The sequence below is a fragment of the Vanessa tameamea genome, chromosome 10 (assembly GCF_037043105.1).
Source record: "Vanessa tameamea isolate UH-Manoa-2023 chromosome 10, ilVanTame1 primary haplotype, whole genome shotgun sequence".
In the NCBI taxonomy this organism is placed as follows: Eukaryota; Metazoa; Arthropoda; class Insecta; order Lepidoptera; family Nymphalidae; genus Vanessa; species Vanessa tameamea.
In genome coordinates, this window is record NC_087318.1 from 6657098 (window position 1) to 6684763 (window position 27666).

A 27666-nucleotide genomic window follows, 5' to 3' on the forward strand; every position below is an offset into this window, starting at 1 on the left:
TTAAATAAATCATTTAGCTCTATATAGTGTATTAGGTGAGCAAAATTTTATCTTAAATCAATAATAACCAAATCCATTTGTTTTTATAATATTAAGGCAATAACTTTCATTTAAAAATGTATGTATCGGTAATGAAAATGAAGCGAAAATATAGCACCTTCCTGGATGATAGTGATCTTTAATATCGTATGAGTGGGTGAAATGTGAAAATTAGAGGCTAACGGATGGCGCGCCCAAAGGGTTAGTTACTACGATTGAATCCCAGATTTTGTAGATTCACTTTCAAAGTTAGATGGGTTAGTTGTATAACGATATATTGTATTATTTAATTAAAATCTATCCTTAACTGAACAGACTAAATGCTCTCAGTGTTGTATTTATCTACGGTTTTATTTTTGTGATTGGTTGAAATATAATTCTACGAACATTTCTACAGAAGAAGTTGCGACACTGGATATATTTATTTAAAGGACAACTATTATCTAGTATTTTTTAAATAATAGCATCATTAATTTGCTGTAAGTTGTTATACAATATTTATTCTATTAAAATTAATATGTTAAATGTTAACCCATAATCCACAAATAAAAATTGTCAATAACACTTTGCCATTTGGATTTGAAGAACACTTCCTAGATAGTATAAGTCAATATACTGAACGATTACTTGGTTATTGTGTTTTGTACTTTCCCTCAAAGTGTTTATATATTTGATTAATGGTCTAACAATAAAACCAGCGATGTATGTGGTAAAGTTTGTTACCATATTACAGGCACTAAGATCGCTTGGCTCGATACAAATTATAATTTTTATTTTATTTGGTAAAGTAAGCCTCATATTTGCCTATTTGAAGGTGGATAGGGTAGTTCATACTATATATAAATTAATTTGAAGCATTAATTATTATAAAATATATTAAATACAGACTATAATTTGAGACCTTTGATTTATTATATTAAGCGCGCTGAGAAAGGATATCTCTTTTTAAAGTCGTTCAATCGACTCGTGCCAAGTAATATTTCTATCACATCAAAAGTAATATAATAATAAGAAATTTTTATTAAAAATATATACATAATTTTTGAAAATGAACAATTATTCTTAATTTTTTTTTAGAAACTAGTACAGTGATGTTTGCAGGGAATTAGGTACTGGGGAGTGAAGAGAGACATTGCAGGGTGACTTTATTTTTATTATATATTTAATTCTAAAATAAAAGTAGCCTAAGTTACTCCTTTTTAAATCAGCTATCTGCCAGCAATAGTCCTGTCAATTCGGTCCATCAGTCGGAACAAACAGACAGACAGACAAACAAAAATTGTAAAAAATGTTATTTTGATATACGTACCGTGTATACGGTAGAATTTTATCTTACACATGCAGATTTCTTTACAATATAAATCACGAAATGAGTTTTAAAAAAAAATATTAGCTCCTTGAAATGTCAGTGTTGTTTGATATGGTTCCAATTCGCAATCTTGTTCTTAATTTTGCTTATCACTCAGTAATCTTGATGGTGATCTAAGCTAATACATATTAAAAAACAATTTCGAGAAGACGAGTTATCGGAGTAAAGTTATTTTTACCTTGGCCTATTAATAAATTTGAAGCTCATAAAAAAACATTGATAAATAAGGTATATTACTAAATACAAGTTTATATTAAAAATAAAAAAGCGTGGACTTAGTAGGTATTTATTAATTTCTAGGCAGAATGTATAAAAAAAATCTTTGTTTTTTACTGACATAGTCTGTAATTAAAATGATGGAAAAGAGTAACTTCTGAGTTACTTGCCGATTCTTCTCAGGAGAATCTACTTTCCGAACCGGTGGTAACATTTAATTCAACGCTGTAACATGACGATTTAAAAGTGCTTTTATGAATAAAGAATATTTAGATTTTTTTATTTTGAAATTGACGTGATTTTTTTTTAGTTTGAGTAATTGTCTTAAGGAGCTCTATTTAGAAGACTCATGTTACCAATAGCAAGTAAACTATAGGTACATGTAGGAGTTTCCTATCCGATCCGAACCTTACGGAAGATGTAACCGCATCCTGTTTAATGATGTTTCGCGAATTATTAACTAAAATTTGACGTCGGTAATAAATTCGAAGTTTTGTCTGAGGGATTACGGACAGTTCCGGTCCATACCTCGAGGGATAGTTACTAATATCACATAACTATAATGTAACTATTGTTCCTCTTACGAAATAAATTATTATTAATTTATTAACATATAAACAAAATTAATTAGTAGTATATCTCTCATATTGTATAGTATATTATTTAATATTAGTATTATAAGTAAGATTGCCTGGAAGAGATCAATGTTTTAGCGATAAGGTCGCCTCTTGTGCATCTTTCTTGAAAGTGACTAATGTATGTGTTTATTTGTATACAATAAAGAGAATTTTTTTTTAAGTAGACAGTTTTAAAAATTATGACAAGAACATATTTATTGGCCAGAGTAAGTACTCTGATTTATATATTTTATATAATTATAAGTTTTGACTAGTAATAACTCCCATTAAATGTCTCAATGTTTTTTATAAAATTTATTGGCACTTCAATGTGTAATCAGTAGTGACTAAAAAAAATACAAACGTTGAAAACATGTCTACCAGTCAAATGCAATCGCTTTCAATTCTATATGCATTCTGTATAAGTTTTTGAATACGAGCTTATGCATAATATGGGCTTTTGAATATGTCCACGTTCATTATGAAGTACTATATATTTCGCCAATTCAAAAACTTTTTTTAACAAATCGGTAATATTTGTTATATGGCTTTATATGGTTTATGTTATTATTTTATCCTTAAATTTTCATTGTAATTGTTTTTGGTAACCGTTATCACCTTAAAATATGCATTTTTTGTTATATTACGTACCATACGAAAATATATATCTATATACAAACAATAAAATTGGATTGTCTGATTGTAATATTAAAATAACCGCTTTTTACTAAATGCATATGTATGTATGAGTTACTTTTAACATTTTTGTGGCACACTTACTACGATAACTTTGCAATAAACAAAGCGAAATAGCGGAATTTTCAGTTTTTATTCTAAAGTTAAATTGGTTTGGTGATCATTTTTTATGTAAAACTACAATATCCGGACCGTAACTTAAAATTGCGGGTTCATATTCATGCTGATACAGTTTTTTAAAAGACAAAAATTTCATTACGTTTACGTAAATTAAAATAAAAACTTCATAGTTTCAGAAAAAGGCTTGGCAATATTGTTCCGAAATTTGTAGAATTTGGACACAAATACCTTACAAAAAATGTGTCACCTTGTACTTTGGTATATGAGTAACACCAAGTTTAATTATATGCGCACGTTGCGCGGTACAAGTTGTGATTGCATCCTCCATAACTTTGCAGCGCACTCGATACCTTTTGTGTTTGCGGGGCTGCCTTTGTAAGCCACCAACTGGTGCGTTTACCCTGCACACACTATCTATCTAGGAATATCTATGACTTGTGAATAGTGTACCCAATGTGTGATACGTTATTTTGTTTCCTGCAGGTTTATACTTCAAAAAACATTCTCATGTTAATATTTAACTACCCTTTCTTTAGTTACAAACAAAATATAAATATCTGTATATACGATATTTTCCAATTGGATATCCTAAGTGGATTGTGAAAACATAATTTACTTTTATCGCTTGAAATGAAAAATGTTTTAATTTTCTTTTGTGTTATCTCGTGTGTTATATAGACGTAGAGTTAAATTTTCCTTATTAATTTGATAATTATTTTTTACTGTGTTGCTATTAGTTAGGTATTATGTTGTATTATATCATTTTGTTATCACCAATAGTAAAAATACTAATAGATTTGTTGAATGTTAAGGTAATTTACATCTAATGTTTAAGGGTCGTATGTTTGACTATCTAATAAATAAATGCAACTATACAATACATAAGAATTAATAAAATTATTAAACGGTGGCGTTAAGAGATGATTTTAATAATACACATAAATTACATGCAATCTTATCTACAATAATAACAAATACATACGAAAATCGTTGAAACATAAAGCCTTACCGTAGCACACATATGAACGACGACAAAATGCGGCGCTGAAGGCAAAAGCGATAATCTCTCTCGTCTCAGACCTGAGTTAGACACCTTCGTGAGTCTAACGAAGTTCTTATAATCCCACCTCCGGCGCCATCAACCCCGGTTGCCCCCCTGTAATCGAGTTATTGCCTTGCATCTCATACCTTACGCATCCCTGTCTACTAATGACAAAGGTGTATTGTGATTTTTGAGATGCTTTGTGTGTTTTGGATTTCCTGATCAATTCTAATGTGAACTCGATATTAATATTAAAATAAATCAGACAATATATAAAATTAATACATAAATACAGCATAAAATTAATGAATTATATATTTTTTCAATTTACATTGTTTTTATAGTTCTAGTACAATTTATAAAACTACTTTTGAAAAGTTATATATGTGAAAAAAGTGTTACAAATAAAAGAGTATGTATGTGGCGAAATGACATACAAATTGAACTATTAACTCAAATGAAAAAGTTTTTAGTGTATTGAGTATTTACAAACTAATGTTTGAAGTAATTTTATTTCATATTTAATATACAAAGTACTTTGGTTTTTATTTTTCCACAGATAAGCAAGAATATTCGACATTATAACCTTCTTCATAAATTTATTTTTATTGTAAGCGTTAAGTTAGATTGATTGATGTTTGTTATAAAAGAATGTCGTGTGTATGTGTACTGCAATATAAGATGCATTTGCATATAAAAATGACGCATGTTTAATGTATATTCATAATGTTAATTAATATAAATTTTGCTGTCATTTTGTGTTTTTATGTCATTGTTGTATAATAATCCGTAGAGGGTAATTCTTTTGAGTTTTAAATAAAAAACAAAGTAATGACAGGAATTTATTATTTTTTTTATTATTAATTATTATTACAGTCGCACGAGAATTGCACTTTAATGGTATAATTTGCTATGTTAATTAAAAATGTTCTAATGGCTTCAGGCATTTTACCTGATGTTTACATTGAACTTTTTATAAAAAAAATTTTATCATAAAACTGTATTAAGTTATTTTTAAGTAACAAAATTGTCTGAGCGTATATTTATATCGTAAATTCGAACTTGTATAGTTTTAGCATTTCTCCTTTTTGATTAATTTGTGTACACATCCTTCTGACCGATATCGGTTTCGGCGTTTGTTCTTAGATTAGCTAATTATATGACGGGAATGAGCCACAGGAGTGACGCTGGGAGACACTAGCACTTTTAAGACTTCTAGCTGCTTCTGATAATTTTTCTTCTGATATTTACAATAACTTTTTATTTGCCCTACTCTGGGTTTAAACCAGGGATCTCGGAATCTGGTTTTCTAATTCTTGCTTCCCTTTCCACGAGTGCTGCCTCTCGATGTCACCGCCTAACTGTGACATAAATTCCTTATAAATTTCATCTCGCACGAAGAAATTTGTCATTTCTTTTCTTTGTCGCACAGTTAAAAAATGGAATTCTCTACCAGCTGTGTTCACCTACTCTTATAACCTGGGTTCCTTCAAACGAGGCGTGATGAGGCATCATCCTAACGGCACTGTACTGACCGTCATCGAGTTCGGACTCCACTACTACTCACCATCAAGTAGAGTGGAGTCATATGCCTACCTGGATAATATAAAAAAGCTGTGTCCTTATAAGTTAACTCACTAAAAACTGACAATTATTTTAAATATCTATATATCACAACGTACGGTTATGATATAAATAAACAAATAAAAAAATATATATATTTATTCGTCTTTATTATTGTATCTACTACTTTTTAGCTTCGGGACTTATACTTCGTTTACATAAACAAACAATTATCAGTTTATATTTTATCTCCAGTTCCAGCTCAGCGATTAATTTTTCAATTGAACATTTTGAGTCATTCGAAAACGAACAAGGACTTCTAGTATTCCTTGTAGTGTCTACAAGGAATAGCAAAAACTGCCTCAAGTGTCAAATGAATGCATATAATTATTTATTTTAATGTTAATAAAAACACAATCGATGACACTGATAAGAAGCTAATGCTTGGAGCTAAAAATAAAAATTCCAATACTTGTTTCACAGTTTATTAAAAATACAATTTTTAATAATAATAAACTGTGAAACAGAATTTACTCGCCACTTTATCCCTTGAAGAAATTTCTTTCAACAAACAAAAAGGAAGAATTCATTAAGACGGCCAAATAAGAGGTAGACTTGTAAAATCATAGATAATCTGAATTACAATGTACCGTAAAGATTAGCCATTTACTTATATTTATAGATATAGGTAGCTCTTACTTATATATTTAAACATAATAATCGTTTTTTATTGTTATAAAATGTTGGTGTTCCACATAATTCCAAAATATATTGAACTTACAGAAGTTATAAAAGATAAGAAATCACATAATATATGTGTATAATAGTGAAATTTAACAACATTACATACGAAATATCATACAATAGTATAGTAACTATTTCTGATTGCTTCAACAGTCTGACGATACCTGAAAATTCTTAAATATGTATAGAAATAATAAAAAATAGACTTAAGTCTGGTTTAAAAACATAAATTATATAGCAAAGGTAACATTTAAAAAAAAATGTTTTATAAAATCTTCATTAATGTTTTAATACATTTCATAAGCTTTTAATTAGTTAACAATATTCTAATTTAGCATAGAAATTATATGAATAATCAACACAATCAAGTCTGGGTATTCCATTTGATAATTAAGGGTCCATTTCCAAAATTGTGGCTGGTCTTTCTTTATTTCTAAACTGAAGCCTTGTAGACTAATTTTGGTGTACTGATATTAAAAAATATATCTTTTAAGCCCTGTTTGTACTGCCCTTTTATGGGTAGAATTTCCTTAGACACATTCGTAGCGTGTTGGTATAAAAAACCTACCCTTTAAATGTCATACTCCTAGCTTAAGTAGTTTCGGCTTAGCGATTATAACCTCAGTCGTCATGTTTTTACACTAGTTTTATATGATGCTAGTGTTTGCGTAGTTTACCAAATTTATTTTGATAACGTTATTGTTAGTCAAAGCTACTAAACAAAGAAATAAAAAGAAAATGTATTAAAAAACAGAGAAGAAAAAAGCATAGACTGTTTTGTCTTTGCGTATTAATACTTAGACATAACTATAGATTTTTCTTGAAACGTATATTTTAATTTTGAGTACTGATACGTAATTACACTAATTAATGTAAAACCAAACATCGCTTAATGTATGAATGAGATGTCGATAAACAAACGTACATTTGACTACACGAGACTTTGAATGCAGCTTCAAAATTTAGTTATAATTTCTGAATTGCTGGCATGCGGTGCCGTTGGTGCACAAACAGCAGCGACAAACAAACCGGCATTGTGCGCCGCACGAAGAGTGCTCTCGTTGCGCTGTTGCCAATCTAGCCCAAGTCAGAGTCGCTAGAGATTTCATCATTGACCTATCGTTTGGTAAACCACATTTAGAGGAACGTATGGCGGAAGGATCATTCAGTATTGTAAAGAAATATCACAGAATTTTTGTTGCAACTTTAAAAAACCGTATTTTGATAGAGTTGTTAATAGTAGGGTTAACAGAATGATCTCTTATCAAATGCTATATAATTTCTAACGACGGCTCAACAACAATTTATTCTTTAATTTACAGTTGTGATTTTGTAAACTATGCTTTTAATATAACACAGTTATAAAAAAAATGCAACCACTTTAAAATGCTTTAAAAGTAGGTAGTGAATTATATCACAAACAAACAGCCAGTTGCTTCGCTATTTAATAACGCCATCACAATTATAATGCCGATAATCAATCATATACTCTACAAATCAAATATTCTACCGCCCGCTTTAATTCTGAGTGACCCTGTGTGAATTATAAAGAACATAGAGTCTTAATTCTCACGGTTGACAGCTTATAACACCATAAGATAAGGTTTTATTTCAGTGTCTGTGTTTATGGTAGGTGACGATTTACCAATAACTTTTGGATCATTTGATAGTCTACCTTCCTAAATTAATTTTAAATAAAATTAAGTTTTCTAGCGTTTATTAACAATAACGGCTTCTCACTGTATTGAATTTCAGTGGATAAATTATCTTTACTGTTTCAGTATTATTAGGAACTGTATACGACTTTAAAAAATATTATTGATTACAAAAAACCTTATAAAGGTATTTGGTATTTGATATTTTAACATAACCCGCTCTAGCTCGTATCGGAACACCTACGCCAGTGACTACAGTATTGTTGTGTTTAGTTCTGCCACGGTCTTTTGACGAAGTGCTCCAAGTGATGAACGAGTAAGCACAGTTTTGGGTATCAAAATTTAAATATTAATGCCTACGCCACTACCGAAGCAAAATTTTAGGGGCGTTGGTCAATTTCCATCAATCATTCGGATCACGATCGAATATATTACCACGAAAGAATCCTTGAATTTTACATTTAATTTATAACATATTTTTTGTTTATTAATTTTGACATAGAATTGGCATACTCTTAAAATATATTGAATTTTATTCTGTCATACATAAAATTCGAATGCAAATATTGCCATTTAAAAATTTCTCAATATACATATTTAATACGTATACTTGAGAAGAATTGAAGATTTACTTTTAATAATTATTTATTATGATCAAATTTAATTTTAAACAAAATTACAGATCCCGGCTTTAGATAAATTCACTATATTTAAGTTGAAATAAATTTAAAAATAGGTGAAAAGTGTTCCAATGATTAGGTCCATTGAATAATATAAGACCGTTGAGGGCAAATCGTTTTCGGGCATAATAATCATTAAATGTATTCCCATTTTATTGGAGCTTCGACTCCAACCTCTCCGATTATGATCTCTATCCTTTTTTTAGGGTTCCGTTGAAGAAACGTAATATCTTATTGTAGAATCATATTTTAATCGTATAGAAAATTATAATAACGAATGATAAGATAATTGTGAAAATATACTTGACAAAATACCAAATTAACCTACATTCAAATAAAATAGCAGGAATGATTTTTTATCTTTGTATATTGGTTCTAGTTAAGGAACAAATACCCCATTTATGTTACTGTTTATTTTAATGTTGCGTTATTTACAATAAAATATATCGAAGCTAACTAAATTTGCACGGAACCCTCACATTTTAATAAAGAAAGAGTCTGCTTGATTCGGTTTTTATTATAAAAATCATATTCGAATATAGGGGAACGAAAAATAAAACAAGTAGTTTCATAACATGTAATTTTGGTAAATAGCTCTTTGATACGAATCAAATCGTTTTGGGAACAAAAAGCTGTACAAATGAAAATGAATATTTAAAGCTTTATATGCATATGTATTTTATTATGTTTTTAATGTTAGATAGTCTATCGGTGTTGAAATTAATTCCTACATATAAAATAGCAGTAGATTTATTTTCCAATTTCATTTTTAAGAATAATATAACGAGGATGAAACAATGAATAATAAAAACATATAATTTAAATACTGATTCTTGTCGTTTAATATTAATCCACATTTTGACAATGTTTCTTGTGAGAGACAATATGTTTTAATGTCTATTGAAAATAATTATCCCACGACATTTGTGTACGTCTTCGAGAATAGTTGTTACCATTCAATCTATTAATGTCTTATTGGATAACTTTGTATTCTAAAGTTAACCCACACAGGTATGTTAATTACTTACATGCATGTAAAAGTGCACATGTATGTAAGGTGGCGTGCCGTGTGGGGGCTGGAGGCCACTCCCTCGTCGACGCCTGCTCATTTTAAATTGTAATTACAATTTATTATTGTGTCTCTGTGCCGCCTTCGTCGCTGCCGCCATTTTATCAACTCTTGGCTGGATAATTCCAGTATTTCCAATAACGATTGTAAGGCAATTGAAGATTATTACTATCGTAATTGTTCGGCTTGGAAACGGCTGAAACAACAATGTAAAGTATAATGAAGTAAAAATGATGATGAGATAAAAAGTTTTTAATATCAAGCATTTGCATACTATTTAAATCACGAAAATCTATACATTATATGTGTACATGACATGTGAATCACTTTGTCACGGAACCTCATATTTTATTTTAAATGCTATATATATGTATTCATAAAATTTTCAATAAAAATGTATAGCCGATCCATATAATTTTTTTTTGTATTTACATTTTGTAATTTATACTTATTTTACAATACCTATAGGGTAATGGAATAAATAACCTTTCATTAAAAAAGTTCGTCAAACTATTGTCATAAAGATAGAGAAAAAAGTAAATGTTTAATGAAACTATAGGTAGGTTTTAATTTAAAAGATGGTGCAAGTTTCTCTTTGTTGTATAAAATATTATCAAAGTGAAAATGAATGAGATATTATAAATAACATTTAATTTACTGTTGAATATCTTATTTGGAAACTATTTAAAATTGAGAACAATAACTCGGTGGTGGAGTTATATGCACGCCCGACTGGGTTGGTACCATTTACTTATCACATAATCTACCACCAAACCGCAATACTTCGTAATTTTGTGTTCAAGTTTGAAGGGTGAGTGAGCTAGTGTAACTACGGGCACAAGGGACATAACATCTTAGCTCTCATCTTAGCTCTTAACTATTGGTGGTGCATTCATTAAAAAGTATTAGCTAACTTAAAATGATTTGCCTTTATTCCTAAAAAAGGAAAATCGTTTAAAAATAACGTTTGTCGTAATCATAGTTTCTATTAATGACTCACGATGCATCGTTCGCGATATTTGCATTCGATTGAAAAATCGACTATTCGACCAAAACCTGTTCTAAATATATATGTTATGGGCCAATGTAAAAATATTTTTAATTAATTTGATAACGAAATTGGTTGTCAAGCGACCCCTTGTTGCCCTACATTGTGTATGCTGTAATATGTGTATTTTATTAAAGTTTACTTTAAATATATGGTTTATTACTAAAGTACAATTTATAATAATATATGGACGGCGTCTTCCTTTCCTAATTTATATTTTAACTACAATTTTAGTTGTCCATTTTACTGTTTTTAATTATAAAATGACGAAATTATGTCCGGTTTTGTTCATATAAAATTTATTACTATACGATAAGCGAATACTGTCTTTGCCAACCTACTTTCCAACGGCAGGACTTTTGTAGTTCAATTATAATACCGCGATACAAGAATACTCTATATTGCTGAGTAAGTGTCTACATCTATTAAGTAGATTCTTCAGATGATTTACTATGATTCGATAAGTGACCCAGCGTTATTAAAAACACAAGGAAATTAAGTCGTTGATACAATGGGTGACGGCGCATTGGGGTTGTAGGGAAAAGTTACAAATTTAAATTTTCTCAAATGATACTTACTCTTTCACATAGCTTATTTTGCCGTTTGCTTTCTAGCTATCAATAAAAAAATTATTATTTGTTTAATTGAACTATATGATTTGATATTTTAGAAGGCAAGTCAATTCCTAGTCCGTCTTATGATTGAATCAATTTTGCCTTTGGGCATCAACAAGTATTTATTTATATTAAAAATTTTGTTGCTTATACAGCATTAAGGCGTCTTTAATTCTGTAGTTGCATTTCTTCGATTATGTATTTATCATATTCGTGCTTATTCAGACTTACAAAAAGCTCAATTTTTTTTTAAAATAAATTTTTAAAAAAAGATAAATTCACTTCTTTATCACTAGAATAATTGCAGTGAAGTCTACCGTAAACTTTACATCCAAGACAGAATTTTAATAGCAAAAGCCTTTGAAGATTAATGTAAAATGTAAACATTGAAATCCCGAGCGCCCTGAATTAAATCCAATTGTATTAAAAGCGAGAGGTCTTTAGACAGTATCAAATGTCTTAGTTGATGCGAATCTGTGAGTTGATGTTTCGCTGCTGTCGTTTCTAGTTAAGGTTCTAATAATAAGTTTTACCAAACTAAATTGCAGGCACGGAGTTCATATAAATATCGGTTATATATTTATAACATCAATACTAATGATATAACATAAATACAGTACGTATTTAATAATCATTTAAATCAAATTATATTGAATAGTAGGGTTTGTACAAAAAATATGGTTGAAAAAAGTTACTAGAACTAATACATTGAACTTATTATATCTTAATCGACCCTATTTAAAAAATGTTTTTAATGTAATATAATATATCGTTTTGTAATCTACGTAGTTATGTTTTTATTTAGTTTTCAAGTTATTTAAACTAAAAAATCCTAATACATGTTTTTATTATTTTACAAAAACATATTTCTAATCAAACAATTTTGATATAGTTTATCAAACGTCGCACAAAAATTGTTTGATTGAAAATTTATTGTATTGACATGATTGAGTTTTCGAAGAGATATAATTTAAATTCAGATAGTATGCAAATTCAAATAACAGCCCTTTTCTTGGAGGGTTAAGATGTTTTTGTAGCAAAGTGTTGCTACAATTTATTGTTAAGAAATCACCTTTTTGCCTCGTCAAATTGTAATGAATAAAGATTACTTGAAAAATGTAATTAAAATAACTTTTTACTATTAGAGTTTTTTATACACAAACTAGGTATGTACCACGCCCAAATGAGATATTTTTTCCGCTAAATATAAATAATTTTAGTTATTTTATTACAGTATGCCAGTGTCTATGAACGAATGTAGTTAATATCATTTGGTGGCTTCTTTTCTCCAATAAAAACTTTTAAAAAAAGTAAAGTAATGTGTAAATATGTAAAGCCGTTGTTACAATTTTCCTGTATGTAGTATAATTAAATTGTTGCGATATTTTCCTGGTACAATGCCTTAAAAATGTAGAATAATAATATATTAAAGTGAAATTGTTTAAGAAATGGTCTTTTATTAATGTAGCGTCTTATAAATGGTGTGAATAATTGAAACATAGAGGAAGTAATGCTAAACCTCCATCGCCCTATCTAACAATGAATAGCTCGTAACAAGACAATAAACAAGGCCATACATCACGCGGAAACATAGCTCAAAGTTATTTAATTATCTAAAGGAAAAACTAATCCGTTGTTGAGAACGAAAATTACGCGCCCCGTCGACAGGTGCTTTTACTTATGTGTGCATGCGTGGCCTTATACAGAGTGTTTGAAATGGAATAAATTGTATTATTATGAGGCCTTACGTGAAGCAAAAAGATAAACAATTTACGTTTGTTAATTAATTACTTTTTTACAACATATAAGTACAATATACAAGCATTAATGTCTATATTTAATTAGTATCCAGGTACATAACTCAAATACAATGTTATAAAAATAATAAATTTAATTATTTTTATCATAAGTGTGTGTTATTTTGTTTCGTGATGCAAATAAAAATCCATTACGCGTTGAAACTAAGTAATATATTGACAATAATTATTTAAAAAAATTAAACAATCCAATACAAACTATTATAGTTTGTTGGCAATCATTGATATCACTCAGAAGGATAATAAAAATCACCACACGTAACATAGCAGTTAAATATATGTATTCATTAAACATTTTATTCCATAAATTTCGCTGTCGTATCAACCTGTATAGCAGCACCATACTTTAATAGAGACTATAGGCGGCAAGTAGCTGTCTTGTGCGACAATATTTATGCCTGCAATATTAACTCTTGTTGCGACTACCATTTACAGTATTTCAAAAAGTCTCATAAGAAAACATATCAGGTAAGAATAAAGTGATAACGATGGCACAATATATTGTTACATTAAAAATTATTTTTATAATTTTAACTTTTTTTTAAATTATATAAAACGTCACAAAAGTGTCAATTCGCTAAAATCCGTGCCGTTAACCCATTTCCCACTTCCAATACCTCATTTTGGCGTTTTCTTTGAATTTAAATAATAAAATAAATTACATTATTTTACATTTATTTTATCAGTGCAGTGAAATAATTATTACAATTAGATTTTATTATCTAATTCGTTTGTTGTATTTGTTGGAAGTCATTTCGCATCGTTTCAGATTAGTTTATTAGCTGTCATCTAATAAAGGGTTAGCATTTGTTTGAAAATGTCGGAAATTTATTTTGCCTTATATAATAATAATAATAATTTGCTTTTATAATAAGCATGAAGCATGAGCCGAGATGGCCCAGTGGTTAGAACGCGTGCATCTTAACCGATGATTTCGGGTTCAAACCCAGGCAGGCACCACTGAATTTACATGTGCTTAATTTGTTTATAATTCATCTCGTGCTCGGCGGTGAAGGAAAACATCGTGAGGAAACCTGCATGTGTCTAATTTCAACAAAATTCTGCCACATGTGTATTCCACCAACCCGCATTGGAGCAGCGTGGTGGAATATGCTCCATACCTTCTCCTCAACGGGAGAGGAGGCCTTAGCCCAGCAGTGGGAAATTTACAGGCTGATTATGTTTATGATTATGTTTTATAATAAAATAATTATTCTATAATTATTTCTTTGATTTAAATATGGATATAATTCCTATTTAATTTTGGTGGTGATACTGGCCACACTCCCGCAATCTTTAAAAGTTTCAAGAAATTTCGATTTCGTTCTTTTTGCATTTTTACATCTTCGGTTTAACACTGAATTCAAACTTCAAATTCGATATACTGAATATATTGGTGCGTTACCTTAATAGTTGAGTTTCTTAATTTGTGATTGATTATTTCATGATGATGATCAGTGCTTTAACAGCATATATCTTTTCAGAATGTATTTATAATGGAGTTTTGAATTTTAATAAAAACTTTATACAATATATTTCTACCGACTTTAAAAAATTGTAAGTCTTTAATTCTTGTTTTTGCTTAAATGCGTTGGTTTGCAATTCAGGAAGTCGTAGTCATTTAAGTCGTTTAATTTGTGATTTACAGTGATTTTTGACCCATTGGAATATTTCTCCGGAGTTAAAATCTTCATTTAAAGTAAGCAGGACTTTGAACCTCCAAAAGGTAAATTACTGCTTACATCCCTCGTTAAAGGTATTTATCTCTTGGTTATTTACTTGATTATTGAACCTGTATATTTCGTATTGCAGGAGGTTTTTTTTTTACCCACCACATGGATTTATAATAATAAGTGTGGCCGGCTGCAGTTTCCTGGTTGAGTGTGTCCAGATAGCTGCTGGTGCAACTCCAAGAATGGCATGCCTGTTCCCTTAGATATAAACAATATCCACGTGTAGCTGTAAAATTGGTGATGTACTTACTTTAATTTTTTATACAAACTTAGTTACACCGGCCTGGCGAACGGTGTAGTAAATAATTAAATATACAAACTTTGAATCGTCAATGGCGCCTAAATTTTAATATTTAATAAGATAAATTATAATGCATTGAATTTTCAAACATTCCTTTTATCCCAAGTGACCCACGCTGAGTCTAGCTGGCATATTTTTTAATTATCCATATTACAAAAGCTGTAACTAAATTAAGTAACAAAAGCTGTAACTAAACTTATTGTAAGATTTATAAATTTTGGTTTCTACAATTAAACAGTAATAATAGTAACAATATAATACAAAGAATATTTTATACAAATAAAATTTCTTTAAAAAAATGTAGCAGAACCCTAATGGAAATATTTATAAAAATCTTTATCTGTCAATCTGATCATGAAGATCGGAAAATCTAAAAAAATATTTAAGCGACAACAGATAGAGAGGCGTCCGAAATAAAACGCGAGGGCGTCGCATCAGAGCGTCCGTCCGCCCCAGGCAGATATAAAAATCATTCATATGGACAAAATAAAATTGCATCCCAAATAACCCGGTGCTCACCGGCCGAAAATCTATTAGCAATAAATATGAAGTTTTCCGATTTAACAGGATTTAAAATGGCGGAGGTCTAATATAATTCCAAAGTTTCTATGACTTTTCTGTTTTATGACATTGTAGTTTCGGTTATCGGGTTCCTTTGCAAAACCGTGATATTTATTTTTAAATTAAAATCTTTAATTAAACCCATATGAAATCAAGCTATGTTGCATATATTATTTGGTAAAATCAACTTAAAAAAATAATTTCGAAACAAATCATGCAGCATAGTTCCTTGTATATTACAAAAACTAGGAAAAATATCTGACCATATACATAGTAAAGTTTTCAAACCTTATGTATATCTAATGATAATCTTATTATCGTTTATTTTTATTTCATGTATTTATATTTTAAACTTTATACAAGAATAAAACTTCAAAAAATATTAGGTCTATCGCTTTTCCATAATTATAACCTGCTTGCCTCATTAAGGCTCATTTAGACCAACCTCCTTTTTACCCATACAGGTTGTAACGCCAGTTATATGGAATATTATTGGTTGTGTATTTCTGGTGTATTGTTTTTATTGTTATAGACTCTTCTGATCGCCGTGTTAAACAGATACAGATACCTGAATTTCGTAACAGCCACGTCGATATAATTAGACACGTCCTGTGTTTGTGGTGTTGCCTTATAAAAATATTTAAATGTTCTACAAACTATTAGTTGATAGTTAGGATTAGCAACTTCAATGAAAATCTGGTACTACTGAAATGGAAGATTTATATGTTAAAGTCTTACAGAACTGTACTTATATGGCCACTTATAAAATGTCGCCGGAATTTGATATCGGAAATTTGTAAAACGCACCGGCATACAAATTTCCTCTACGAAGCCCACGACGACACTAGTACTCGAAGAGGCGGGGATTTTATAACGAATACAACGCGACTAAGAATTATTTTTAAATTAAATTGTTTTTAAGATTTTGTTGCGGTTCAATAAATAGTTAATAATGGGTAAGGTCTACCGATTCATTTGTCTTATATCACTAATATTATGTTATGTTTAAAAAATATATAATGTTTAATTTTAACAAAGAATAATTTATAGTTTTGGTAAAGTTGATTCCCAAATACTTATTCCGGGTCTGAGACAGATACGGGCCTTCATTAACCATGCTATCATAGTGCAGATCAGCGGATATTCTCATCTCATGTTTCTTGTCGTTGAATTTAGAACTCCTATGAAGCAAATTACTTTTTTTGCCTAACACATGACCACTGATCCCTAAAACGCGAGCGAAGATATATATTTTTTTGTCAGGGAGTATAAAGAAAAACTTTTTTGTGTTTAAATATAATTGCACAAAAAATAAGTTTTTTATTGGCATTATGGCCACTGCCCAATAATCATAGAATGTGCTAGCAAAATATTTTATCATCTATTACATTGCGAAATCGGAACTCATCAATATTTTATATTGCTGCTTAGCGGAAGAAGATCTGACATGTCCCAGTCGGGTCTGCACAAAACCCTACCACCAATTTGCACCATCAATGTTTAAGGCCTTTACTTAAATAATATACTAATATATATAAAATATGACAGATTTCATAAATAACAAAACAATATAATAATTATCTTCAGTCATATATGGTTAAAATAATAAGGAGAGTACTGAGACTCGTACTGATTTGTCTCATATTACGTGTACACTGATACTGACATCAAAAGTGAGAGCAAAATATCTTAGCTCTTTTCGGCTGTGTGAAACTGGTTTAAAATTTACTTGTGGTATTCAACAGGTGGATTTAAATAAAAACTTGTAAGAAAAACAAGTAGATAGATCGTTAGAGACTCAATATTAAAAAATATATGTTACATGTGCGAAGTTGGGGTGGATATTTAGTGTAATCAATTTAATCGTATAATCAAAATCGTCCAAACAAAAGTGCTTAGAGGTGCATTTAGTAGGTCTCCAAGCTATCAAGATTAGTTATAAAATAAATTCAATTTGCTTTACCGAACCCTTTTTTGGTCTTTATATTTAATAATCGCTTCAGTTATGATTAATAATAAGAGATATTTCAATTTCTGATTACTATTTTACAACCGTTAAAGCCAATGACTTCGATTGCCACATTTGAGTTATCCGATTTGGTCAGCCAAGGCGGCGGCGCAGATTTGACCAAAGGATATGATATGATATGATTTGATTAGATACTTTTATACATATAACTGTATTATTATTAGATAGTTAATTTTATTTTAAATTGATTCAAACGATTCTTGTATGTGTTATTCTTATCGTAGTGTCGTCATAAGAAACTATACTTGATTGATGCAAAAAAACTCTTATATTATAAAATCTTTATCAAACGATTATCGGTTATTGAACGATAAACATTCGGCCTTCAGTTGTTGTAGCTTCTGGCAATTTGTAGATACAATTATATAGAACTAAATATGAATATAAAATCAGCGTAGTATGACTCGTACTGTGCTAATAAACTTCACCGCACGCCCAACGTTTTTATTTATCAAACATTACTCTTCTATCTTATAATATCATTAAAATTGGCTTATTTGTATAGTTAAGTAGGGTGCTTTTATTAGTATCGTTATTCTTTCCTATTTTCTTAAATATAAAAGTGATAAGAGGGACTTGTCTATTGAAGATAAATTGAAATTACATTTGAAAATCTACAAACACAACTTTTTCGTTTGGAAATCGTCTGGGTCGATTTCTATAATATCCACCTTTATAATCATAGTAACTTATTTATATTAAAAAAAATACATTGTATAAACATATGTCTACGTCTTTTTGTTTCTGCAAACAATGATTATGTTAAAGATATTATATCAATTGAATCAATAGTTTTGGCAAGCGCAAAACAAAATAAATAAATAAAACCTACTTCATGACTCTTTATAATATAATTATCATAACAATATATGTGTTTTAATTAATATCTGTGGTTAAAAGTTAACTAAATCACACCCACCAATGGAACTTGATATTTGAAATAAGTATTAATTCAACGGATTTTTAGTAACTTATACTTTTAATAGAAATAAAAAAATGTGGTCTTTTTTGTCGAAGATATTCGCAAATAATATGTACCTTTATTTTTTCGTTTACTTAATTGATTGCATCTAATTCGGTTTATGTAATAAACCTTATCATTATTTTCTACACATTTCTCGAGAATCATTTCTTAAAATTATGAGAAGTCAATCAGAATCCGTTACGAGCGTATCGATCTTATCGATTGTTCGGGATCGCTTTAAGAAAACCAAATTTATTCGAGGAACTTTCTATACCACCTACACATATAAATACTTTTAAAAGTAATTTTATTTCATATAAAGGATTCTTTTATGTGTATCGACAATGAATTATAAAAGCTAAAATAAAAAAGATAATTTATTATTTCTCGAAGATTGTATAAAAAAAACTCTAGTGAGTGTTACGGTGGTGGTAACTCTAATGGAGTGGTGATACTTAAGTTGGTACTTATAGTTCACTTTAGAATATTATCTTTTCTTTAGTAATATGTCAAAGAGGTCAAATTTGTTTGTTTCTATGTAGGGGGTAATATCCTGAATTAATGATACCTATATTGTAAAAAAATCACCGGTAGCAAGCTACAGTATTCCTAAGTGCTGATATAAATTATATTGATATCCTATCAAACTCTTTATTAAAAAATTGTACCCATTCGAAGCCGGGGCGGGAAGCTAGTCTTTCTATAAATTTAAACCAAATATATTTTTTTAAGCCAATTTTGAGGTTCGACAGAAAATATTATTTTTATTTTATTAAGCAGTTAAACCGAGATAATTATTTGAAATATATTTTTTACTGTATTTAATGGTTCAAGCTATTTTTTATTGAATTATTAATGAAATAATGGTAAAGATAATCTAAATAAAAATAATTTTAAGAATTTCGGTAAAGTAAGAGTGTACAAAAGATACCATATCTCAATCTGTGGTGCTCTAAGAAATGATTTGTTTTTTTAGTAAGATCAGCTATCGATCGATTATGTAAGCGCCTTATTCATTATTATACTTAAGGTGGCGGGGAACCAGAACTATAGCAATACTTTCCCAAGGGCAGTTGATGTCAAGAAGCCTTAAGTCTGCCAAATCCTTATTACTTTATTTGTTTGTTTTCAAATAAGTGGAGTAAGTCTAGGCAAATTATTTAGTTACATTACTTATTCTCCGTTTACTGTGGGTGAAGGTCAACAGGATAGGATTTAATGTTAAAAAATTTAAAACACCAGATGATAATTTTCATTTTTAATCTTGATATTTTCCTCTACGATACAAGGCACACACACAATTTTAAGTAAATTAATAATAATTATAATAAAAATAATAAATAATAACTCGCTTTATGAACGCAATAACCAAGATATTAACGTGTACACTGATAAGCCTCGACATCTAATTGACAAAAGAAACCTACGCTAACGGTTACTAGTTTACCAAAACTTTACATTTAACTTTGAACAGTGAAACTCTCTTACATTTTATTACAAAAATGAAAGAACTGATATGAAGTTACCACATTCACGCCCTGCATAAAACCACTCATTCGCATTCGTCTAAACATTTATAGTAACAGCTAAGTTTTATTTATTACGTCGCATTATCCATTACAGATAATAAGTATGAAATTAATCGTCTCAAGCCTTACTTAGTATCGGCGCTTGACTATCGTCTTACAAGGTTTTTACAAAGTTAATCATTTGAATGTGTATTTTTAATGGTGACGTTTATTATAGCCTTATAGCCAAGCGCCAATCAAACGCTCGATACAATGTCTAAATCTTATTTAAACTATTTTAGACATTTAAAGTCATTTCGTAAACTAAGCATCGATATAAATAACGCTATAATTTATATTTTATCTATAACGTTAAACCTACTGCACTTAATACAATAGCTACCCACGTACACCGGATCGTTATGTATATGAGACGCTGAGATTATATTACAATGTTTAAAGTAGGAAACTTTAACGAAACGCTTACTTTATATTGTACGCCAGAATTCTTTGTGGGTATTCAGTCATATTCGTATTTGTATAATGAACCTTCAAAATCTCTAACTTAACAATGCTATTATACATTTCTATGTTTTTAAATATTCTAGTATCAGTTAAACCTAATCATTGCACTAAAATGAATAAGTTACTTGATGTTGAAGATCACATATTCACATGTAAAATTGTACGCAATGTTCTATGAATACTTAGATACACTTTGATTGTTGAACATTTGTTGTTGTGCAGTTTATTTGACGATTTCATTAAAAATTTAAATTAAACAGCTAGTGAGAAACCTGAAACCGTATACAAAGGTTCGGAAAACTTTTTCAAAAGCAGTCTTGGGTCAATTCCAACCGTTTTAGTGATCAATGAAATAATCGTTCGCTTGCTTTGTCGTCAGTATTATTGATGTTACAAATAATATGTAAGCTAAGGCTGAAGCTGTTGCTTATTTAAGTGTATAAATTGTAAATCAAGATACTTAATGTATAAATATGGCATTTAACAATAAGTTTAAAGGTACATTTTGTAAAAGATTAAATGTTGACGTATAAGTTATGTGTATCGTCGATAAAACCGTTAGGCTTAAACCTAAATATTAAGAAATATTTACAAATTTCACTATGGAAGAAAAGTTTCTGCGACTTCGCCTTACGTCACGAAATCTACGTGCTTATTTCGTATTTAATAACAGTATTTACAGTTAATCTCAAAGTAAAAGTACTTTATCGAGATCAGATACACAAAAAATGTTAACGCTAATTAATTAGTTCAATACTTTAATTTACACAAACGAGCGTGTCGTTTCGGAATAAGACTCGAGAAGCCCTTCACAAATACACGATGCATTTACATTTCAATGATAAGGTATCTTTGGGTCTTGATCTTGCATCTTATTTTCTCTGAATTCAGGTTTGACGCTTATGATGGGTTTTCTCGTTTCGTCACTGCTTTCGTATTGGTCGGGGAAGTCGTTCGCCCCGGTGCTTGCCAGCTAAGTGGCGGAGCTGAACAGAACTGAATTCTTGTAGTAGCTGGCACGGTCGGAAAGAGGGCTCTTCACGTCACGTTCCATGGCCTGTTGGCGGGACTTGCGCTCCATCTCCAACTCTTGCGCCAAGGATTCTGTTGGCAAGAAATTTTATGTTAAGGATCGTATCATATATTACACGTCAAAATATTGTATAGGTAGACAAACAACAATAACGGCTTTTAATATACGTTATACATATAAATATTGTTCTTTATATTACAGATACATTAATCTGAAAAACTTTTAAATTAGTAAACTTTTACTTAGATAAAAGAGACAATTTGTTATTAAATCGAATTTATTTGGTAATATAACAAGTCTGTGCTAAAAGACGAGTGTGTCGCCCCGGAAAATGTCATTAGTATCGCAATGGCTGACATCAAACGGACTCGACGTCTATATGGCACTTCCTAATTTAATATTCAATATTGAATTTCGTAAAAACGTATCACGCACTAAGTCGTGGTCACCATTTTTTGTTTTGTTAATAAGATATAAATATATGTTTAATGTCTATCTGTATAATTAAAATATTTTTTTTTTTTACATAATACAAACCAATAATTTTTATTGGTAGCACGTGAACTTGTCAACTTGTTAAATTAAATAATTTAACACTTCGTTTAAGAAGCAACGATCTTCTTGTAATTTCAATAATATATATCTAAAGAGATTTAAATAAAAAAAAAAACAAGTTGCAAATAAATGAATACGATTTCTTTAATATAAATGATAATATCATAGTTTGACACAAACAAGTGAAAAGAAAAATTTAAAAGGGAAACATTTTATGGGACGAATATTTTCTAATAAGGTTTTGGGAAAATTGACAAAGTTCGTGAAGAGGCAAGAGTAGGTGAGGTAAGGCAATTGTCTCCGAAAACGTCTACGTTTTACGAAATATGCTTATTCAATTTCATGCAACGCTTGCCGCCTCCTGCAATTTACGAGATATAAAAGATATAAACGGAATCACGTTTTTTGCTTACTCTCAAGGAACATTTTCTCAACGGGAATTCAATTTCTGTAAGAGATATTCGTTTATAATCTGTGTTTTAAAAATAATAGTGTATTATTTATTTCTAATAAGACAATTAATCAACTAATATCCAATGCTTACAATCCATTAAAAACCCTGCTGTACATATATTTATATACCATAAATAAATTATTAAAAAAGTACTTTTTTTTAATCTTCGTAAAACAAATAGTGGTTGATCAAATGACACAATTTGTGTTTCGTTTGTCATTAAAAAAACTCAATTATAATCCGATTTGTCTCAACGGCGACTGGCTCCAGGGCATCACACTCGCAAGTGTCGCTCATTGAGGGTTGTCCCGAAACAGAAACCTATTATCCCGGGTGAGATTATACGCCTAGGGCGTCACAATTAAATATTATACACTTAAAAGCTTCGGCCTTTGCCGTTTCACTTCGCTGCCACCCCTAAATGTCCCATTAGGTCTGTTTGAATACGTAATATTTTTGCATTTGCCGCTCCTAAAACAGAATTGCCGGTTCCTTTGAGTGCTATAATCTATTTGTTCTTTGAAATAACTGTTACGCTTGAGTGCTTGAGTTAAATAAAAAGTTGGCCTTTCATGTAAGACTTCGTTTCTTCGAGCAACTCTTCAAATAACTCTTCTTGAATATTATTTCTTAATTATCGTATTCACTACCTCGTTACCGAAAATATATTGCTGAGTATTATGGAAGATATTTAATATGTAATAACTTTTAGTTCGTAAAAAAATTGGAAGCTATTGAATCGGTTTTTACAGATACATTCCATAGGTTGCCACGTTGCCTTATAAAAGCAAATCCGAAAAACTTTTAAATCGATCAAGTCAAAGTTTAGTTTAAAGAGAAACGAATCGATTTTTGTAATTAAATAGAAGATAGAGCAAGAAATTAGGCGGACGATATTCACTCTTTAAAGACAAATTGTTTCTCGTATTTTGGTCAAACAAAAACTTGTATTGTTCAGATTTAAAGATGTCTTTCATCCGTGGTCTCTTTTTCTGTGTCGTATTATAAACTTTTTTTTTGTAATTTATACCTCAGAAAAATATAATTAAAAGTGATATTTTATCCAACATAGCAACCGATGCCTTTGTTCGATGAAACCTCGAATTTAAAATAATTAAAATCTTTTATAAAAACGTTTCTTTGCCGAATTTGAGAAGGTTGAAAAAAAGGGCTCGGTTACATAAATGTAGGCTCATGTCAGTACACGAGTCCCATCTATAACTAAAGCCGCGGGCTGCTCACGCTTACGCACGAGCCGAACAGTGGGTACTGGAATTGTTCTTTGATAAGCTGAAGACGGGTGCTTCTGGTGCTAACATTTTGAAGCGTGACTAATAACATTGATTGATTTCCTATTAGAAGTACTCTCTCTATTTTTTCCAAGGATTCAATTTCTTTGTGACACAATCGAGTTCATTTTAAATTCAACTTTTGAAAATAAACAAATCTTTGTGACTCGTCATTAAAAATAGTTTAAACATCGATCGGGAAGGTTGATTGACCAAAAGTTTTATTTTGTTATTTGGTAGTGCCTTAATAAGAATATATGATTATCACAGTACTTGTGTCTTATAGACGCTAATATTTTGTTGAAGCGTACAAAAGTTAATATCGTCAAAGGTTTCGGGCGCACCTGTGCTGTACAATTTTATTTCCATTCATTTTACAAGCGTACCTATAAAGTAGCCGGAGAAGTTTCCTCTTTATTAATTTTTCAACTTTATATTACTTAACATCAGTTGGTTCATTTCCGTTTCTACGGCCTTTATGAAAAATGTAGCTTTATTTATTTATGTAAGAAGTAAATTTTAATTCCAATGTTTATTTATATTTATATATTACTAGCTTCCCGTCCCGGCTTCGCACGGGTAGAATAAGGGTCTACACAAAATGTTTATATCACAATATACAGGGTTATTGGTAATTCGACGTATTCCCGTTAGGAAGTGATAGGGGTGACTATTTGCGATAATTTTAACCCCCATATGCATAATGCAAAAGTAAACTATTTTTGAGTTATCGTGTTTTTTAGATTTTTTCAAAATAAATCAAAAATGCAACTTCAAAAATTTGTTTAAAAAAAGTATCAATTAAAATCTACTTTTTTCTTCTGATTTATAAAAACGATAAAACACTGGATATATTTCAATATTTAAACAATAATTATCGGTCGAAATTTAAAAATGCGAGACGGAAAACGATATTATTTCAATATTATTTTTTTTCCATCAAATATGCCTGAAAAACAAAAAAAATCATTATGAAACTTGTTCTGCAGATTATTTTAAAAACATAATCGTTTACTTAGCTTTCCGAAAATGTATAAAAACTAGGAATTTATTTCAAAGCAACCGAAATAAAATGATCAGAAAGGACGCTGGTGGAAATTCGTATTCGAACATGACCGAACTCATACTAAAGGTCGCTCTTTAAAATTCCCACAAAATTGATTTAAAATAATAACCAATGTAAAAAATCTTACTTATTAACTTAACTTACTTACTTAATACAAATTTAAAATAAAATTTAGATACATAAACAGTTCAGTAGCTAAGTTACAATTAAGATATTTTGTATTATCATTTTAATCCTGTGCACGTTATTTACGAAGAGAATGCTGAAAGAAGAGTTGTTTTCTGTAGATTCATGCTTAATGAGGATTTAGAAGATGCATCTTTTTTGACAAAACTCCTCTGGACCGACGAATTCAAATTTAATCAAGATGGTATTACTAACTACCACAATAAACATTATTGGAGTGAAAAAGTGGACAAAAATCCTAATAAAAAGAGGCCAAAAGGGTCACAGCGCCATTTTTCGGTCAATGTCTGGATGGCAATAATTGACGACAATTTAATCGGACCATATTTTTTACCAAGCAATTTAAATATTGCAGCTTACGAAGATTTTTTGGCAAAAAAAATGTTTGGCCTCCTCGAAGACGTACCTTTGGCTAGTAGGCAAAATATGATATACCAGCAAGACGGATGTCCTGCACATTTTGGTATCAATGCTAGGCGATGGCTTGATAGACATTTTCCTAATCGTTGGATAGGCCGAAGGGGACCTATCCCGTGGCCCGCGAGGAGTCCGGACTTAACGCCGGTTGATTACTATTTTTAAATATATTTTTGAAGTTGCATTTTTGACTTATTTTGAAAAAAATTAAAAATCGCGATTACTCACAAATGGTTCACTTTTGCATCATGCATATGATGATGAAATATTAAAATTATCGCAAATAGTCACCCCTATCACCTCCTAACGGGAATACGTCGAATTACCAACAACCCTGTATATATGTATATCTATTGGTCGGCATATTATTGTTTGACGACTTCAACGATCATCATCATAAGTCGGTCAATTATCACAAAACCATAATGAAATATACATTTAAACGTTTGTCATGAATCACTTCGTCCATTAGTGAATCCGTTTGATAGTGTTTGAGTTTATCGCATAAAAACACAGCAATACATTTTTTTAAAAATAAAATAACAATGTTCTAAAGTTTCGTAGTTACCTCTAACTCTTACCATACACCAGAATCATTAAATTTATAAACGTATTCTTCAACAGGACAACATTTTTTGACGTGAGATGATAAAATTATTAAGTTATTTATTTCGATTATATCACGTATTGATTACTTTTTCCAAACTATATTACCCTTCCAATACATCCAGAAATCATAGATTTTAGCTATCGACTGTTATGGAGAACATTTTATGAAGCCATTCTTACTCATAGTCATAGCCATTCTTCTCACGGTCTGCGTTGAAGTCATTAATGTGATGTTGTATAATAATGCGTTTCCGCTGAAATTTTAGTTTAACAAAATCGAATTCCACTTAATTTATTTTCTAAAATGTTGTACTATGAAAACATTTTTTGTATATTTATGTATCTTTGTTATTAAAACTTTTGATTTATCCCGTTTCGTTGAAGGAAAACGTAGAAAAAGTTTTCTAATTTACGAATAATAAAATATGTTTTTTTCTTTTACCGGCGGCAATGAAGAAAGATGATAAAAGGGCAAAGTTTTATTTTTACTCTCTATTGCCTTTTAAAAAATATATCTTTATTTAGAGTTAAAAAAAACACGATATGTTTCTTAATTTATTAATATTGCATATTTTGAAATATTTTTAATATTCACTATTTGTATCAAACTAATAATATAAACGGGTAAGTTTAACATTTCGGATTTAGAGACATTAAAATATATTTGAATAGAGGTAAAAAAGTACACGCAATTACGCAGTTATATATCAACATAGTATGTTTGGATAGTTCGTTTAGCTGATATGTGTTGTTATTGCAAACAATAAATTCTCTTTAACAGCTCATCTCGCAAGCAGTGTTTACACACTCGTGCCTCAGAAAGCACGTAAAGCCATTTGTCCTGTGCCTGAACTCCTTCCAGTAGTGCCAATTCATATGGTTTTGAGGGTCAAGGAATAGAACCAAAGTAGGATATATCACCTGGATTGTATTTTATTTTATAACTGTTAATTAAATTAGTAAAGTTAAATTCCATTTGTATATTCCGCACTCGCGTGTTCGCGTGCGTTAGATACTTGAGAAGGGCAACAGTTAAATTAGTTGCAATTTCTACTTGAAAGCAAAGCCTGTTGGCTGGGCACTTGTCGGGAAAACAGGAAATGTGAAACGTATCAATGTTCTACTACAAGTTAATGGTGGTATTTAT

The 27666-nt window shown here is 30.0% G+C and overlaps 1 protein-coding gene across 7 annotated transcripts in view; it reads right to left on the reverse strand.

Moving 5' to 3' along the window:
- Window positions 1-20120: 20120 nt before the first annotated feature.
- LOC113392814 (dachshund homolog 2) overlaps window positions 20121-27666 on the reverse strand; it is a 128719-nt gene continuing 121173 nt past the window's right edge. For all 7 annotated transcript variants that reach the window (XM_026629458.2, XM_026629467.2, XM_026629451.2 and 4 more), the window contains one exon: window positions 20121-22014. In XM_026629458.2, the coding sequence (XP_026485243.1) occupies window positions 21884-22014 (131 nt within the window). In that variant the 3' untranslated portion in view covers window positions 20121-21883. The remainder of the gene's footprint in view (window positions 22015-27666) is intronic.